This window comes from Portunus trituberculatus, chromosome 46 (assembly GCF_017591435.1).
Source record: "Portunus trituberculatus isolate SZX2019 chromosome 46, ASM1759143v1, whole genome shotgun sequence".
NCBI lineage: Eukaryota > Metazoa > Arthropoda > Malacostraca > Decapoda > Portunidae > Portunus > Portunus trituberculatus.
This window is the reverse complement of record NC_059300.1, coordinates 25,121,144-25,140,184: the sequence shown is the minus strand read 5'-3', so window position 1 is coordinate 25,140,184 and position 19,041 is coordinate 25,121,144. Positions and strand designations below refer to the sequence as shown.

The 19,041-nt window shown below is 43.3% G+C and overlaps 1 protein-coding gene across 1 annotated transcript in view; it reads right to left on the bottom strand.

The window, feature by feature from the left end:
* Nucleotides 1–2,734: 2,734 nt before the first annotated feature.
* The window catches only part of LOC123520018 (DBH-like monooxygenase protein 1 homolog), a 23,487-nt gene continuing 7,180 nt past the window's right edge, over nt 2,735–19,041 (bottom strand). The window contains exons 3-12 of the mRNA XM_045281828.1: nt 12,097–12,369; nt 11,722–11,810; nt 10,412–10,574; nt 6,590–6,793; nt 5,386–5,540; nt 4,693–4,868; nt 4,015–4,158; nt 3,742–3,916; nt 3,250–3,424; nt 2,735–3,181 (exon numbers count right to left, since the gene is read on the bottom strand). Of these exons, the coding sequence (XP_045137763.1) occupies nt 2,996–3,181; nt 3,250–3,424; nt 3,742–3,916; nt 4,015–4,158; nt 4,693–4,868; nt 5,386–5,540; nt 6,590–6,793; nt 10,412–10,574; nt 11,722–11,810; nt 12,097–12,369 (1,740 nt within the window). The 3' untranslated portion in view covers nt 2,735–2,995. The remainder of the gene's footprint in view (nt 3,182–3,249; nt 3,425–3,741; nt 3,917–4,014; nt 4,159–4,692; nt 4,869–5,385; nt 5,541–6,589; nt 6,794–10,411; nt 10,575–11,721; nt 11,811–12,096; nt 12,370–19,041) is intronic.

Genomic DNA, 19,041 nt, shown 5'->3' with positions numbered 1-19,041 from the left:
ACCAGATATTGTATGCCTGGTGGAAACAAAGTTAAATGAGGCAATAAAAATAGACATAGATAAAAGGTATAATATATGGAGGAGAGACAGAGTGGGTAAAGGAGGAGGAGGAGTCATGATGATGTTAAGGAAGGAGATAGTGGTAAATCAAGTGGAGTTTGGGGAAGGAAAATCAGAAATACTGTATATTAAGATACATATTAATAAAAAGGAGTTAACAATCATTGGAACATATGTGCCACCAAAAACAAATTCATGGACTAATCAAGAATATAAAGACATGATAAATGACACAATAAGGAGTCTTACAAGAATCATTAAAGAAAGGAGAAAAGTGATATTGGTAGGAGATTTCAACTGTAAGGAGGTGGACTGGGAAAATTATGAAAGTGGTATGGGGGAAGATGCCTGGGGAGATAGATTCCTGAACCTAATGATAGATAATTTGATGGTCCAAAGAGTAAAGGAAAACACAAGATTCAGAGGAAACGATGAGCCGGCGAGATTGGACCTAGTTTTTACAAGGGATATACAAATGAACGATGATATAAGATATAAGTGCCCATTGGGAAAGAGTGACCATGTAATATTAGAAATGGATATAGAAGAAGGAAAGGAAGATAGAGATGAATCATACAAAGGAGACCGATTAAATTACAGAAAGGCTGATATTGAGAACCTCAAGAACTATTTTAAAACGTAAACTGGGAGGAGATGGAAAACTCAGAACGGTTCAAGAGAAATATAACTTATTTTTGGAAATATACAAAACAGGAGTCAGGGAATATGTCCCGAAATATAGACCTAAAGAAGAAGGAAAGAAAGATTGGTTTAATGCAAGGTGTGCTAGGGCAAAGGAGAAACGAGATGGAGCATGGAAAAGGTGGAGAAGAAACAGAAATCCAGAAAATAAGGAAAACTTCAAAACAGCAAGAAATGAATATGCTAAGGTGAGAAAGGAAGAAGAAAGGAACTATGAAAAGGACATTGTCGAAAAATGTAAGGAACAACCAAAATTGTTCTACAGATTCATAAATGGAAAAATAAGACAAAAAGAAACAATAGAAAGGTTAAAAGGAGAGAACGGAATGGTGGAAGACCCAAAAAAGTATGGCAGAACTGTTAAATAGTAAATTTCAGGAGGTCTTTACTAAGGAATCCAAATTTGAAAGACCACAGGGTAATAGAGAGACTGTCCATATGAAAGAGATTAAAGTAACCAAGCTTGAAATAAAAAGTTGATGACGGAATTAGATGAGAGAAGGCAATGGGACCGGATGAAGTCTCAGGCAGAATACTGAAAGAATGTAGAACTAGAAGTCCATAGAACATGCTCATAGAAAATACTGAGAATAGAAGAACTAGAACTAAAAAGTATATATATAAAACATCATAAAATGCTCAATAGAAAATGGAACAGTACCAGTAGAATGGAAAAGAGCTGAGGTGGTTCCCATATATAAGAGCGGAAAGAAGGAAGAACCTTTAAATTACAGACCGGTATCACTAACTAGTGTAATATGCAAGATGTGTGAAAGAGTAATAAAGAAACAATGGATCGAGTTTCTTGAAGACAACAAATTATTATAAGATAGCCAATTTGGTTTTAGAAAAGGTCGGTCGTGTGTAACAAATTTATTGAGTTTCTACTCTAGACGTTTGACAAAGTGCCACATGAAAGATTACTGTGGAAGTTAGAGGAGAAGGGTGGCTTAAAAGGAAGCACATTGAGATGGATGAAAATTACTTGAGGGGAGAAAAATAAGGACGATAGTTAAAGATATGAAGTCCAAGTGGAGAACAGTAGACAGCGGAGTGCCACAGGGGTCAGTATTGGCGCCAATACTTTTTCTCATATACATAAACGACATGCCAGAGGGAGTGAACAGCTACATAAATCTGTTTGCGGACGATGCGAAACTGTGCAGAGTCATTAAACAAAAAGAGGATTGTGAAATACTGCAGGAAGACTTAAACAAGATCTGGAAATGGAGTAAAAAATGGGAGATGGAATTCAATGTGGACAAAAGCCATGTCATGGAAATGGGAAAAAGTGAAAGACGACCAGTGGGAATCTATAAGATGGGAGATGGAGTAGAACTAGAAAAAGTAAAAAAGGAAAAGGACTTGGGAGTGACAATGGAAGAAAATAATCAACCGGTAAGCCATATTGATAGAATTTTCAGAGACATATAATTTGCTAAGGAATATTGGATTAGCATTTCACTATATGGACAAGGAAATGATGAAGAAATTGATAAGTACTAAAATAAGACCTAGATTGGAATATGCAGGAGTTGTGTGGACCCCATAAAAAGAAACACATAAGAAAATTAGAGAGACTACAAAAAATGGCTACAAGAATGGTTCCAGAATTTAAAGGGATGACATATGAGGAGAGACTAAAAGCTATGGATCTACCAACCCTGGAACAGAGAAGAGAGAGAGGGGATCTGATACAAGTTTATAAATTGATTAACGGAATGGATGAAGTGGATAATGAGAAACTGATCCTGAGAGAAGAATATGACATTAGAAGCACAAGATCGCATAGTAAGAAACTGAGGAAGGGAAGATGTCTGAGAGATGTTAAAAAATTTAGTTTCCCGCAAAGATGTGTTGAGACTTGGAACAGTTTGAGTGAGGAAGTGGTGTCAGCAACGAGTGTGCATAGTTTTAAAGAAAAATTGGATAAGTGTAGATATGGAGACGGGCCACACGAGCATAAAGCCCAGGCCCTGTAAAACTACAACTAGGTAAATACACACACACACACACACACACACACACACACACACACACACACACACACACACACACACATTAACTAATTAACTGCCTAACTATGGCAATTAGTACATAACAACACCAATTCAATTTCTAGCTTTTCTTTGTAAATCCTGGAAAAAAAATTGGCCTCTTCTGTCTGGCCTTAGTCCTCTTCCTTGTCGGCGACAGAGTATAGTTCAGCGAAATGAAATACAAGACTTGCATTTCACACAAGAACCACCACCACCACTACCAGCGCAAGCAGCCACGGCAGAAGGCTGTGGGTCAGTCGGGAAGACAGGACTGATGCCGTGGCAGACACACGGCCATGCTTGCGGCGGCCGGCACATAACTCGTCCTCTGGCGGTACAAACGGGACGGCTTTCGGATACCGCGTCACGTTGGTGTTCAGCTGTCGAAGAGAGGAAATGCCAACTGAGAGAGAGAGAGAGAGAGAGAGAGAGAGAGAGAGATACACACCTTGAGGGGAATGCCATAATTGTATTGGCATTTAATGAACTGGTCGCCATTAATAATTTCACTGTTAATCTTCTGTTTATCCAGGCTGGCCCACGGCAACGCGTTCACTGCCTCCTGGTACCGCCGACCATCGCCCACCGCAGGGTTGAACTCGAACGTTGACAGATCTAGGTCGCTGCCGATTCACACACACACACACACACACACACACACACACACGATTAAGTCAAATCTCATTTCTTTGCTACGTTGATTCATATACTCTCACTTATTTACTTTTCATTTTGTCATTTCATATATTTATCACAATTACGACTACTGCTGCTGCTGCTGCTGGCGCTGCTGCTCCTACTCCTGCAGCAGCACTGCTGCAACAGGTCCTGGTGCTACTGTTGTGGATATTACTACTACTACTACTACTACTACTGCTGCTGCTGCTGCTAATATACTTATTATATTGATGAAACTCGCCTCACCTTTCCTACAATTCACCTTTGAAATTCCTTCAGGTGGTATAGTCTGGTGAGGAGACGCGGGTGAGGCGAGGAGCGGCACACAGCCAGGGGTACTCTTGGGTAGTAGTTGATGAAGGCTTGGCACATCTCGTCATCAGCGCTCCAGCCGGTGAAGGACGCAGCGCCTCTGGTTTCGCTGTTATAATCACACTCTGAAACAAAAAAAAGAGATGTTATAAAAAATTCGATTTCACTATCTCAACTATATTTATAGGTGTGACAGAAAAATAAGGCAGGCTGCAGTCCCTACCGACAGTCAGATGGTCTCCGGGTAGAAGCTTCACTTCTCGGAACAAACGACGGGACTGTTGGAAATCTGCAGCGTAGTTGGCGTCGATGGCAATAGGCGGAAGCTCCTTATGTCCTCGGAAATGTCGTAACCTGATGGCACGGACTAGAGAGAGAGAGAGAGAAGAGGGGTATTACAATGCAGTAGCTATTTAGCTACATACTATCCGTTTCAGACGCTATGAGGCATCGTCTCTCGAAAATATCTTCTAATCAAACAGTTGAGATCATTATGGCCTTTGGCATAGTTTGTTTGACCGTGTCCCCTAAACAAAGGCTCAAAACTGCACTGCCATGAGTGTTTCATTTAAGAAGTTTACTCCTGGCTTTGAAGACAAAGTTGTCAAGAGCCGAGAAGACGAGATTCAATAGTTAACAAGCAGTAAAAAAAAAAAAAAAAAAAAAAAGAAAGATACCTCATAGGAGCTGAGGCAATAGTTGGCAAAGCATCAATAGGCAACGGATAGGAGGAGGAGGATGAGAGAGAGAGAGAGAGAGAGAGAGAGAGAGAGCAATATGACAACGATGGACATGACAACGAGGACATGAAGAAGAAAGAGGATGACGAGAAGACAGAAAATAAGTAAGATGAGCTAAAGACGTATAGAGACAGCGCCGAGAGGAGCGTGGATGAACTGACCTAAGTAGTGGCCGTGGAGGAATACTGTGAAAATGTTGACACCCTCTGGTGGGAGCGCCGCGGCGGTGCAGGCTGAGGAACAGTGGCCCGCTACCAACCAATCTGACGTCCGTGGCGGCACCGTCAGGGAGAAGATCAGCGAGTGCCCCAAACCGATGATGCTGGCGTCCCACTGTCTGAATCCATTGCGGTGTGTGTGTGTGTGTGTGTGTGCATTTAAGAATGTGAAATTGTTTGGCGTGAATTTAATCAGCTGTAATGAAACTTACTGGGGTTTTGAAAGGTGTTTTCATGTTTCTAGTGACAGTTTAACATGTTCTATTGGAAGTTCTAAAGATTTTTATAAATGCTTTCAAGATTCCAGTGAAAGTTTAACGAGGATTCTGCAGTCTAAATATTGGGGAGGAGTTATTTGATTCTTATGAAATCCACGCAAAAACTACTGATGTGTTAAAACTTGGTATCTTTTTTTCTAAAAAACACACACAAACACACACACACACACACACACACACACACACACACACACACACACACACACACACACACACACACACACACACACACACATTCTCTCTCTCTCTCTCTCTCTCTCTCTCTCTCTCTCTCTCTCTCTCTCTCTCTCTCTCTCTCTCTCTCTCTCTCTCTCTCTCTCTCTCTCTCTCTCTCTCTCTCTCTCTCTCTCTCTCTTACCTAAGTTGAGTGGTGTGGTGCAGCCTCATACCCCACTCCACTGTCACGTCACGCTTCAGCTGCTTATTATCATAGTGGCTCTGGAACATAAGGTACGTGGCACCGCCGTGCTCGTGCCTCAACGGGATACCCACCTTCTCCGGCAGCAGTTCCCCCTGTGAATGATCAGAGAGAGAGAGAGAGAGAGAGAGAGAGAGAGAGAGAGAGAGAGAGAGAGAGAGAGAGAGAGAGAATCGTCTAAATGTCGTACATTATGTATTATTCCGTGTAAAAGATGCTGGCGAGGTGCATGAAATGAGGTGGGTGTGGGGAAAATGCTCACAAAATTACTGCTTCAAGAAAATGCGGTGCAAGAAGATATATCACTTAACAGAAAAAGAATTAATAAAGAAAAACAAATCAGTAAGAATGAATATTCAAACAGAAGAAAAATGTAAAGGAATAAATTACCAAGTTAATTTGAAATGAAACTACCTCAAGATGCATACAATGATAATCATCGTGCTTGTTTGTTAGTGTGATGCGTCTATTGTTGTCTATACCAGTAGGTGCATCGCTGCAGCATCGGTGTTCACTAAATATGAAAGAGCGATCCAGTGAACGTATATAAAAAGCAAACAGGAAACTAAAACGAACAGCTGAATTGTAAGGAACGAGAAATGAACAATGGCAGATGTTAAGGAGCGCATTCTCAACCACTTTTCTCGACGACTTCTAAAACGTTCAAATTAACTTGGTGTTTGCAGTGGTAATTCTTAAAAACGACTCTGCTTCGTAACAAGGAAAAACCTCCATGAAACCCTGACTAATCATCTTTGTGACTTTTGAATATAGTTTTAAAAGAAAATCGTGAGCCAAAACAGTTATCTTGTATCTTTTTTTATTTACTTTTTTTTGTTATGTCCTGGCCTATAGCGCCTGTAGGTAACTTGAAGAGTATTGGAAGCGCTGTTAAGCTTCCTCCCATTAGTGGCGCAGGTAATTTTATTTATCTATAGTGGTACCCATATTAGGGCCCATATCACCATCCAAGCGCATCTTTGGTGCAACCACCTAGAACGTGGGTATCATGGTGACATGTAGGTAACTTTAAACCACTCGACAAATGGTAAAGTTTCAAGGCCGTATTTGGTGGGATTCGAACCTACGCGTGGACGTCTGCCCGATCCCACGCTCACCATCTTATCCACTACGCCTCACTCACCTCGCTGCCGATGGCCCAGTTGATCAGGAAGCGTTCGCACAGATAGAACTCCGGCGGCATGTTTGGCGTGTAACACTCATAGCCAGGGTGGCCCACGTGACGTTCCAGCAGCTTGGCGGGATCAGTGCCGTCCTGCGTGTGGCACTCAAAGGCGACTGAGTGGTGGAGGTTGGAATGCGCATTCTCGCCGTAGATCATGTCGAACTGTCACGAAGGAGTCACGAGCTTACAACATGCCGCTGATGGGGTCAAGGCATCATGCAGCTTAATTATGTTTCACTGCCAAGAAAAAGGGAATTATGGAGTCGAACCACGTCATACTTTCCTTTTTTCTTACATATCTAAAAAAAAAAACTGATCAAGGGTTAAAAGAAAAGAAAAGAAAAGAAAAGCCGCACACCCTGCTGCTCCTATCTAGTAAAAAAAAAAAAAAGCTTATTTATTTTGAAGTATTGTGATGTTCTTTTAAAACATTTCAACTCGAAATAAAAGAAACGAAAAGCAGAAAGTTCCACAGTTTTCCAACGAAAACGATGGAAAAAATGGATGAAGCTGATAGTTTACTCTTGTGTTTAAGGACGAAATAAGAGTGAGTGTAAGGCGGGCTCACACGAGTCAATATGAAACTGAAATTGCAAGTCGGTAGAGTAGAGTAGAGAGAGAGAGAGAGAGAGAGAGAGAGAGAGAGAGAGAGAGAGAGAGAGAGAGAGAGAGAGAGAGAGAGAGAGAGAGAGAGAGAGAGAGAGAGAGAGAGAACTAATGCAGCAAAGTAGCAAGTGGAAAAGAGAGAGGCAGTACATGCATCATCAATGTAAAAGATAGCGAGAGATGCAATTTGTTGCTGGAGTGAGTGGGAGAATGAAGACAGTCAGTTAAGAAGGAAAGCTGATGAGGTAGAAAGCTCAAGACTTCAAGCCTACATGAAGTTGTCTTTTCCATATCTGGAAACTGGCTGTGCAACGCCGCGCCAGTTAGGTTAAAGGTGCAGGAAGATGGATAGAGACCGTACAAAGGAAGCTTAAGAATACTATTTCTATTTATCAGAAGCTTTTGATATGGCTAAGGCAAGAGGAAAGGTTTCAGTGCGATCCCTAAGAGAGAGAGAATGACCAAGATCTAGCAAGGAAAGCTAGAAGACTGCCAGTTGATCCTCCTTTACGGAATCCACGGTGACGATTACGAGTAGAAAGAATTTTCCTGTTGAAAACAGACTTTAGGAAGACAAGACACCAAATTAATAATTCTGTATAGGTGACTGGAGTGGTCACCGTTCATAAAAAGAAACATGATGAACATTGGCAAACTTCCAGCAAAAGAGAAAGAAGGCTCTGATGGACAGAATCGGAAAAGACGAGGAACAAGCAAGGAACAAACATGAAAGTACCGATGAGATTGAGAGCGTCTCCATCAGAACCATGAACTGTCCAGTGATCAAGAACATGCAGCTATGGCAATTTTTTTAGGAGAGATGAAGGCTTGAATGATTTCACACTGCCGAGGAAAGGATCGTGTGTATGTGTGTGTGTTTCACTGTTTGATCTGCTGCAGTTTCTTACGAGACAGCCAGACGTTACCCTACGGAACGAGCTCAGAGCTCATTATTTCCGATCTTCGGATAGGCCTGAGACCAGGCACACAACACACACCGGGACAACAAGGTCACAACTCCTCGATTTCCATCCCGTACCTACTCACTGCTAGGTGAAATGGGCTACACGTGAAAGGAGACACACCTAAATACCTCCGGCCGGGGAATCGAACCCCGGTTCTCTGGCTTGTGAAGCCAGCGCTCTAACCACTGAGCTGCCGGGCGTGTGTGTGTGTGTGTGTGTGTGTGTGTGTGTGTGTGTGTGTGTGTAATTCATCACGGTCTCCTGCTGATCACCCGGCCAGTCTTCCCCATGACGGAGCGAGCTCAGAGCTCATAGACAGATCTTCGGGTAGGACTGAGACCACAACACACTCCACACACCGGGAAAGCGAAGCCACAACCCCTCGAGTTACATCCCGTACCTATTTACTGCTAGGTGAACAGGGCCTACACATTAAGAGGCTTGCCCATTTGCCTCGCCGCTATCCGGGATTCGAACCCGGATCCTTTCGGTTGTGAGCCGAGCGTGCTAACCTACATTACGCGGTGTGTGTTAAACTACCACTTCGTCATCGTCACCGGAGGAAGACACATCTTATTGGATAGCTGTTGGTTTACATTCACTTACTGATAAACAGCCGATGCTCCCAATCGCTATGTGTGAATGTGTTCCGACTAGAAGGACTCTTTCGATGTGTGTTATTCACCACGGTCGTCTGCTGGTCACCCAGCCAGCCTTTCCTTTACGGAAGGAGCTCAGAGCTCGTAGTGACCGATCAGCGGGTAGGACTGAGACCAACCACATCACACTCCACACACCGGGAAAGCGAGGCCACAACCCCACGAGTTACATCCCGTACCTATTTTAATGCTAGGTGAACAGGGGCTACACATTAAGAGGTTTGCCAATTTGTCTCGCCGCTTCCCGGGACTCGAACCCGGGCCTACTCGATTGTGAGCCGAGCGTGCTAACCACTACACCACGCGGTGTGTGTATTTACCTAGTTGTAGTTTTACAGGGCCTGGGCTTTACGCTGTGTGTGTGTGTGTGTGTGTGTGTGTGTGTGTTTCACTGTTTGATCTGCTGCAGTCTCTGATGAGACAGCCAGACGTTACCCTACGGAACGAGCTCAGAGCTCATTATTTCCGATCTTCGGATAGGCCTGAGACCAAGCACAAACCACACACCGGGACAACAAGGTCACAACTCCTCGATTTACATCCCGTACCTACTCACTGCTAGGTGAACAGGGGCTATACGTGAAAGGAGACACACCCAAATATCTCCACCCGGCCGGGGAATCGAACCCCGGTCCTCTGGCTTGTGAAGCAAGCGCTCTAACCACTGAGCTACCGGGCGTGTGTGTGTGTGTGTGTGTGTGTAACTCTATCCATAGAAAATCAGTCATAAAATATTTTACACACACACACACACACACACACACACACACACACACACACACACACACACACACACACCACGTAGTGTGGTGTGGTTAGTACGCTCGGCTCACAACCGAGAGAGTCCGGGTTCGAGTCTCGTAGGCCGCGAGGCAAATGGGCAAGCCTCGTAATGTGTAGCCCTGTTCACCTAGCAGTAAATAGGTACGGGATGTAACTCGAGGGGTTGTGGCCTCGCTTTCCCGGTGTGTGTAGTGTGTGTTGTGGTCTCAGTCCTACCCGAAGATCGGTCTATGAGCTTTGAGCTCGCTCTGTAATGGGGAAGACTGGCTGGGTGACCAGCAAACGACCGTGGTGAATTACACACACACACACACACACACACACACACACACACACACACACACACACACGGTAGCTCAGTGGTTAGAGCGCTGGTTTCACAAGCCAGAGGACCGGGGTTCGATTCCCCGGCCGGGTGGAGATATTTGGGTGTGTCTCCTTTCACGTGTAGCCCCTGTTCACCTAGCAGTGAGTAGGTACGGGATGTAAATCGAGGAGTTGTGACCTTGTTGTCCCGGTGTGTGGTGTGTGCCTGGTCTCAGGCCTATCCGAAGATCGGAAATAATGACCTCTGAGCTCGTTCCGTAGGGTAACGTCTGGTTATCTCGTCAGAGACTGCAGCAGATCAAACAGTGAAACACACACACACACATGCACGCACGCACACACACACACACATGCACGCACGCACACATGCACATACACACACACACACACACACACACACACACACACACACACACACACACACACACACACACACGTACTCCTATGTAGTGGTGTTTTTCTTTCCACTCTGGGATCTTCTCTATGTGGCACCAATAGAAGGTGTCCTGCGTGTGCGGGAGAACGATGCGCTGCCTCACCGTTATCGTCTCATAATCCTCTGGCAACCCGTCCCGGTGGAATGGCGCTAGCACTAGCCCGTACCTGTGGAGGGCACCAAGATGTTGGTGGTGGTAGCAGTCATTCAAAGGAAATTCAGAATGATACCTCCTCAGGTCCCCAAATCAGGAGAGGCAAAATGTCAGAGGCATCTCCGCTTTGGTGGATCTTGTGGAGGAATTAGAGTGACAAGACAAGACAAGATACAGATGGTTATGATCATCGGAGGAACAAAGCGAAGAAGACAGAGTGACAACATGAACAAAAGGATCAAATGCCAGGAAAAGATCAAGAATGTTGGGCGTATCTCCATGACAGTCAGGAACAACGGTAGGGTGTTGCATTAATTGCTCTAGGTTGTGGAGGATAACAAAGTTAAAGGTTTGTTCACCAGTTTGGTCAGTGAAAGGAAAGGAAAGCCAAAGCTGGTGATGAATATGGACATTTCAAAGGATAGAGAGGTACATGAAAGGGAAGATAGTCAGGATGTGCTTCACTTTGGAAGTTAAATAGTCACTTTGGAAGTTAAATAATAAGAGAACTTTTATCTTTTTATATAGTTGGCTGAGATGTATACAACAAAGATTAATTTAGTTTGAGAGTCAAAGTCAGATTGAAAATAATTCAGAATTAAGTTAGGTCGATGAACTCATAGATGCAACATCCACCTTTGGACTGAAAATTAGGATAGAGAAAATACAAGGGAACAGAGGATCGGTTCTGCAAGTTGGCTCAGAAACCTGTGTTTCGGTTAGGAAAAGAAGCAGAGCGTTAGTAACTTAATGCTTACAGAGGTAGGTCTATAATTAATCACTTTTGTAAAAAGACACTTAATCTGGTAATCTTCGTCAGCCGATGTGTTGAATGTTTTTAATCCTGTTGTTTTAGCATTTTACTCGTTAAATTTGCATTAGTAGATTAATCTAGTGGTAATTCTACTGATGACTTTTGATATTGTATGTTTGGGCAAATATTACACTGTATGTTAATTTAGGCCTAAGTATAATTGATTATCATTTCAATTAACCAATTAAAATAATCTAACCAGATAAAACTATATACATAAAGTAAGTTGGTGTGACATGGGGTGCCACAGAAAAAGTAACGAGATGTGATATGAGGTGCCACAGAAAGGGCTCCATCACTGAAACAAAAGAGTGAGAGCGGCTTGTGGAGCAGAGCAGAGAGTCACCTGTTGCCTCTCCGCGGGCCGTGATAGGGAGGGTGGTCGCCGCTGGGATCTTCCTCTCCCCATGCATATATGAGACGGACGGTCTCATTCTGTGTAAAAAATAATGGATTAGATCAAGAAATGAGTGACTAAGTAAGTAAAGAAGTAAGTAAGTAGGTGAGTAAGCAAATAAACAAATAAATAAATAAGTATGTACACTGTACCATAAATTATTCATTATATGCATCACATATTCAGTAAATACTCATCCATCTTTTCCGCCTACTATATATTATTCCTTTACTTAGACCTAAAGTCCTGCTGGTTGCTGTCTCTCTACTTCCCGCCCCTCCCTTCGCCCAGCCTGCCCACCACCGCAGGCCATGCAGGACTCACCGACAGCACGTAGTCGTTGAGGTCGCAGGTGTTCACATCGCGGGCCACAACCAGCATCGTGTGAGTGTCATTCTCCCTGGCGTACAGAGGCCGCCAGTCGCTGATTTCGTCTTCAGGAGGCATCTCGGGACCCACGCCATGCCGGTCCTGCAAGTGAAGCTTTCCGTCCTCCACCCACGCCGTCACTATGTCGGCACCGTCCATCCCGCCATTACTGGAGAACCCGAAGCCCAGCCAGCCTCGTGTGCGAGCATGAATCTCCCACACCACCTCCTGAAGGGAATGATGTGTTTAAAGGTCGTTTCACACCGGAGACGAGGCACCCGACGCACGCGGTGCGAAGCTGCGTGGCTTAAAATCACCTCAATGTATTTCCAATAGGAGTGTTCACACCGGATGCAAAACTTTGGGACACATGCCAGCCACACCGCACGCACCGATTCTAAGATCGCCGAGCATGCAAGTGATTTTTCTGGCCATAGCATCGATGGGTCATGCCCCTTTTTTTGACCGCACTGACCTGACTTCTCAACTCTTCCTCACTCACTCACTGTCTTTCACCGTGAACTGATGGATTTCCTGTAGTTGGTACGTACATACCTTGCTTCTTAATATCTTGTTCATTGAATGATAAAACTTCAGAGAACTGACCTGGAGTCAGTCTGAAATACTGTCCAAATTTCCCTCATCTATTTCTAGCTCTTGAATAAGATTCATTCGAGTAGTTTCATATTTGCTTCATGTATACTCAATTCTTTTCCTCCTATTATTCAAGGCTAAAGATAACATTAATAACTCTTCTTCCTCCACCTCCTTGCTCTTCCACGTCAGGTGACCATAGAGTACTGTCTTCCTTCGCTGCAGAAGGAACTGTCAAGTCAGCCAACCTCCACCACAGGGAATGTCTCACCTAGCATCGCGCTCCGTGTGAACTTGGCCATAGCAACCAAAGTCAGCCCTGCTCTCGAGTGTGGGGTGTCTCAAGGCCGTTTCACACTGGAGACGACACACACAACCCACAAGAGACGGGCTGACTTTGGTTGCTATGGGTTTATTCACACCGGGCGCGATGCTAGGCGAGACATTCCCTGCGGTGGAGGCAGGCTGACTTGACAATTCTTGACGTGGAGGAGGAGGAGGAGGAGGAAGAGGAGTTATTAATGTTATCTTTGGTCTTGAATAATAAGAAGAAAAGGAATTGGGCATATCAAGCAAATATGAAATGGATGGGGTAAATTTGGGTTGTATTTCAGACTGACTCCAGCTCATTTCTCTGAAGTTCTATCATTCAATGAACAAAATATTAAGAAGCAAGGCACCAACTACAGGACATCCATCAGTTCACGGTGAAGGACAGTGAGTCAGTGAGAGAGAGTTGAGGAATCAGGTCAGTGTGGTCAAAAAAAGGTGTGCCTCTGAAGACGAAAGCACAAAGGCAGGAGTCCCAAGGGGGCATTACCCATCGATGCTATGGCCAGAAAAATCGCCTGCCCGGCGATCTTGGAATCGTTGCGGGCAGTGTGGGAGGCATCTGTCCCAAAATTTTGCATCCGGTGTGAACACTCCTATTGGAAATACACTGAGGCGATTTCAAGCCACGCAGCTTCGCGCTTCGTGCGTCGTGTGCGTCGTTTCCACTTTTTTTTTTTTTTTTTTGCCATCTCGGGACTCACGCCCGCCATTTTTATTTTATCTATTTCTATTTTATTTTGTTCATTTAATTTAAGAAGATTTTTTTTGTTGTAATTTATTTATTTATTTTATTTGTTTACTTATTTTACTTATTCTTAAATATTAACATTATGTACATCACACTCACTTTCATACATGCTTCGTTCATACAGGGATCCTATACCTGTCTCAAACTATTGTCCTTTGTCAGAGCATGGGGAAGGAAGGGATAACTCACAATCACACAGGGTGGCTACGTAGCATCACTACGTATTGCATATATACATGAAAAGGAAAACATTCACATCACATCACGCAAAAGTGAAATCGTACATACTTTCATACTTTTATTTACATAATATATATATAATATTTACATATATATATAAAATATATAATATATACACATAAATCACAACTCTGATTAAATTGGCCTCAGTCAGGTAAATCACCAGTCTATCGATCACATCCGGGTGTTCATCACCCAGGAAGGTGGTGTGCGTCAAAGGGAGGCCGCGACCCCGGCAATACGCCGCCAAGGGCCGTCTCTCCTCACGATAACGCACACAGTGAAGCAGGATGTGTTCGACAGATAGGGTGATATTGCAGGTAGAACACTGTGGTGGGGAAGGTGTTGGCGATGTAGGGGGAGCATATGTGTGGGGAGGGTGCAGCCCATCCTGAGGAGTGCGAGGACCACTTCCTTCCGTTTTGTGGGGAGATTGGAGGAGGCCCACTCGCCCAGGATGGGTTTGGTGGTGTGGAGGTGGAGGTTGTCCCAGTGACTCTGCAACAGGAGTTTTGCTGATGATTTAACAACTGAGAGACATGACTGCAGATCCCGACGGAGGTTCCACGCTCCCTCGAGCTCTGCAGCAGACCGAGCTAGCATGTCAGCCTGTTCATTCCCGCGTATACTGGAATGTCCAGGCACCCAAACCAGTGAGAAGGATTTATGACATGAATTCAGCTTATTAATGATGTTGCCCTGGATTTCATTTGTATCCATGCGGCCGGACTCTATTGCCTGAAGGGCTGACATAGAGTCCGAAAAAATGACAATTGAATTATGAGGTGAATTTAAAGCATAATCTATGGCTTTTTCAATTGCAAAAATTTCAGCAGAAAACACCGATGTATGGGTAAGCAGTCGGAACCTGAGGGCACATTCACTCGACCAGACACTTGCACCCACACATTCACCTGTCTTGGAGCCGTCAGTGTAAAGATGTAGTGATGGAGGGAGGCCAAGGACGAGGGCCCGGAAGTGTTGGTGGAGCTCACCCTCGGTAACAACAGCCTTCTTCCCCTGAAGCCAGTTGATGTTGAAGGTGGTGGTGGGAAGTTTCCATGGGGAAGGGTGGGCAGCACGAGCTGGTCCGCATCGTCCAGTCTCACGCCCGTTTGTTGGCAAAGCGGTGTAGTCGTATTGAGACTGGACAGCCATATGATCTTGCTTGCTGTGTTACCGAGAGGAGCCATCCGGGCGGTTTTTATCCCATGGAATAAAAGAAGGGGGTCGCGACGGATCTGTAGTGGTAGTATGTTGGCCTCAACCTCCATCCGTGCCCCACGAGTGCAGCGTAGGGCTCCAAGACGCATTCGCATACATAGTCTAAATGAGAACGAATTAAGGACTTGTACACCATTAATAAAGATTTTCTGTCTGCTCCCCATGAAGTACCAGAAAGGTATTTGAGGACATTGATCTTTTTACGACAACGAATGAGCAATTCATTAACATGAGTCTTCCAATTGAGTCTGCTATCAAAATGCAGACCCAAGAACTTGACTGAATTTTGAAACGGTATCGGTTGGCCTTGAAGAGTTAATTACAAATCAGGTACGTTACGTCTAGTGAAAACAACACCGATACACTTAGCAACGGAAAACTTAAATCCCCATAGCGAGGCCCAATGCTGGACGGAATCAAGATCATCCTGAATCCGCCCAGCCGAAAACTGTGCGTTAGGCGAGGAGTGCCGTCTCCTTTTTTTTTATTTATTTTTTTTTTATTTTTGCCATCACCCTGACATGGGTATTAGGCCATTTTATTACTTTTTATGTTATTTTTTTTTATTTCTCTTGATTTTAGTTATGTTTCTAATATATACAATTTCCTTAATGTAGTTTTTTTTTCATTTAATTTATTTGTATATATATATATATATATATATATATATATATATATATATATATATATATATATATATATATATATATATTTTTTTTTTTTTTTTTTTATTACTATTCTAACAAAAAAATAACATTATACACTCACTCAAAATTCCATACACGCTTCATTCACATAGGGATCCTACTCCTAACTCAAAACTATTGTCCTGTGTCAGGGCATGGGGAAGGGAGGGATAAATCACAAGCAAACAGGGTGGCTACTGTTTGGTACGTAGATGTGTTGATACCATCATCGCCGAGGAACAGGGAAACACAATGGCAACGAGCAACGTGTATACTCTTGCTAGACAACAAGGTGCAGCAGGTACGAGTACAGGGAGCTGTGCGTAGTGGAGGCACACTGGCCGTGCTCAAGTTTTCCTAAACCAAGTAACCTTTCATTCACGCCACGTATACAGCCCGAGGGAAGGCAGACAATCATTACCTCTTTACAGGCAAAGGGTATCATTCACACGTGAAACAAGGTAACCGAACAATCATTCACTCTTCTCTTTCACGCTGCTATCATACAGCTACGTAGCATCACTACGTATTGCTTATATACATGAAAGGGAAAACATTCACATCAGATCACGGAAAACTGGAATTATATACACTTTCATACTTTATTTACATACAAATTTTCATATATTTACAAATGAAAAATAAATTGCATAATATATACACATAAATCACAACTCTCTGATTAAATTGGTATCAGTCAGGTAAGTCATCATTCTATCGACCACATCCGGGTGTTCATCATCCAGGAGGGTGGTCTGCGTTAGCGGGAGGCCGTGACTCTGGCAATACGCCGCCAAGGGCCGCCTCTCCTCAAGATAATGCACACAGTGAAGCAGGATGTGCTCAACAGAGAGGGTGACATTACAGGTGAAACAATGTGGTGGGAAGGTATTGGCATGAATTTGGGAACTTTCGACATTTGTTCCCAGATCTGGTCAATAATCCAGAGTTTTTAGTATTTCTTTAGGATAACCACAGAACAAATTAAGATGTTGGTGGAACCTATCACCAACAAGAAGTACTAGGCCTACAACAGAAGTCATGTCAGTAAGTGACACTGAGATAATACTTTGTCTCGCCAGGTGGAACTGTCGAGTGGCAGGACAAAATGTTCCACTGATAAATTCACCGCGGAAGAAATGGGCGCACCAGTTGATACTATATTATCACATTCTAGTCTTTATTTAGGCTTAATGGTATATGGAGGATATTAAAACAAATACAGTTATATTAATCCTATTATTTTGTCATTAACTTTTACTTTGTGACGTGCCATATCGCAGTATTTAGTGAATGAAATCAGAGGCACAGGGGTAATATAAGGAAGTTTACACCCTCTCCCAGGCAGCCAAGCTGGTGCCTGGCTGACTGGTGATTACGTCATACCATGCATTTCAAAGGTAGACGATACACCTTACACTTGTCAAATGAAAATGTAAAACCATGTCCACAACGCTTTCTGTTGTCATTTGTTTTTAAAATATGCAGAATAATATCATCTAGCGATTCGTAGGCTGCAGCAGTTCCTTCTAGCTATGAGCTATGGTTAAGTACAATACATGGACATGATTTCGGCACACAGGATCACTGGGATCATAGCACGTTATTCTTTTACTAAATTGATTAGAACGTCCATTAGCATGGTGCTTACTCCTTGGCTGAATCGTCTTGATTCATGTAAAAATGGGTCCAAACCCGTCACTGATTCTGAATCGCTGTGAATTTGAGTGATTTGAATTGACTCGATTCACCTGGTATAAACGGTTACGTTGAAACTAATGTATCGAATCAACACGATTCATGAATCGTGTTGATTCTTCATGAATTGAATCGATTAAATTGGTGTAAACGGCGAAATCAAGCGAATCGAATAAATTCAATTCATGAAGACTCATTTGAATGGAGTCATTTTGAATGTGCATAGTTCCAACCGGCTAATTCACATCATGCAGATGATTCGGTACCAAGGCAGCTAGCTTTCGGGAAGTATGGACATATTAGCTTTTGCAGAAATAGCAGTGTTACAGTGGTTAAAGGAAGCGTAGGTGTAGGCATCGGCAAGGAATATGGGTGCAATACCATAAATTCCAGAAGACTTAAATTTGGGAGCTTTGGACATTTGTTCCCAGATTTGGTCAATAATCCGGAACGGTTTTAGATTTCTTTTGGATACCACAGAATAATATAAGATGTTGGTGGAACCTATCACCAACAAGAAGTACTAGGCCTACAGCAGAAGCCATGTCAGTACATGACAGTCTGAGACAATACTTTGTCTCGCCAGGTGGAGCTGTCGAGTACATACATACATTCACCGCGGAAGAAATGGGCGCACCAGTTGATACTATATTATCACAACTATTCTTTATTTAGGCTCAAAGGTATACAGGGGATATCAAAAGAAAAACAGCTATGTTAATTCTATTATTTTGTCATATTAACTTTTACTTTGTGACGTGCCATACTGTAGTATTAAGTAAGCGAAATTAGAGGCACGGGTAATATAAGGAAGTTTACATCCCTCTCCCACTCTAGCTGGTGCCTGGTTGACTGGCGAATACCTTATACCACGCATTTCAAAGGTAGACGATACACTTTACACTTGCCAAATTAAAATGTAAAACCATGTCCATAACGCTTTCTGTTGTCATTTGTTTTTAAAATATACAGAATAATATTGTCTAGTTATTCGTAGGCTGCAGCAATTCCTTCCAGCTATGGTTCAGTACAATACATTCACATGCTTTCAACGCACAGGATCACTGGGATCATATATAGTACGTTATTCTTTTACTAAATTGATTAGAACGTCCACTAGCATGGTGCTTACTCCTCGGCTGAATTGCCTTGACTGATGAAAAAATGGGTCCAAACCAATCATTGATTCTGAATCGCCATGAATCGGCATGACTTGAATTGACTCGATTCGCCTGGTGTAAATGGTTACATTGAAACTAATGTGGCGAATCAACATGATTCATGAATCATGTTGATTCTTTATGAATTGAATCGAATCGATTCGCTTGTAAACGCACCCTAATTAAGGCGCACACACACACACACACACACACACAC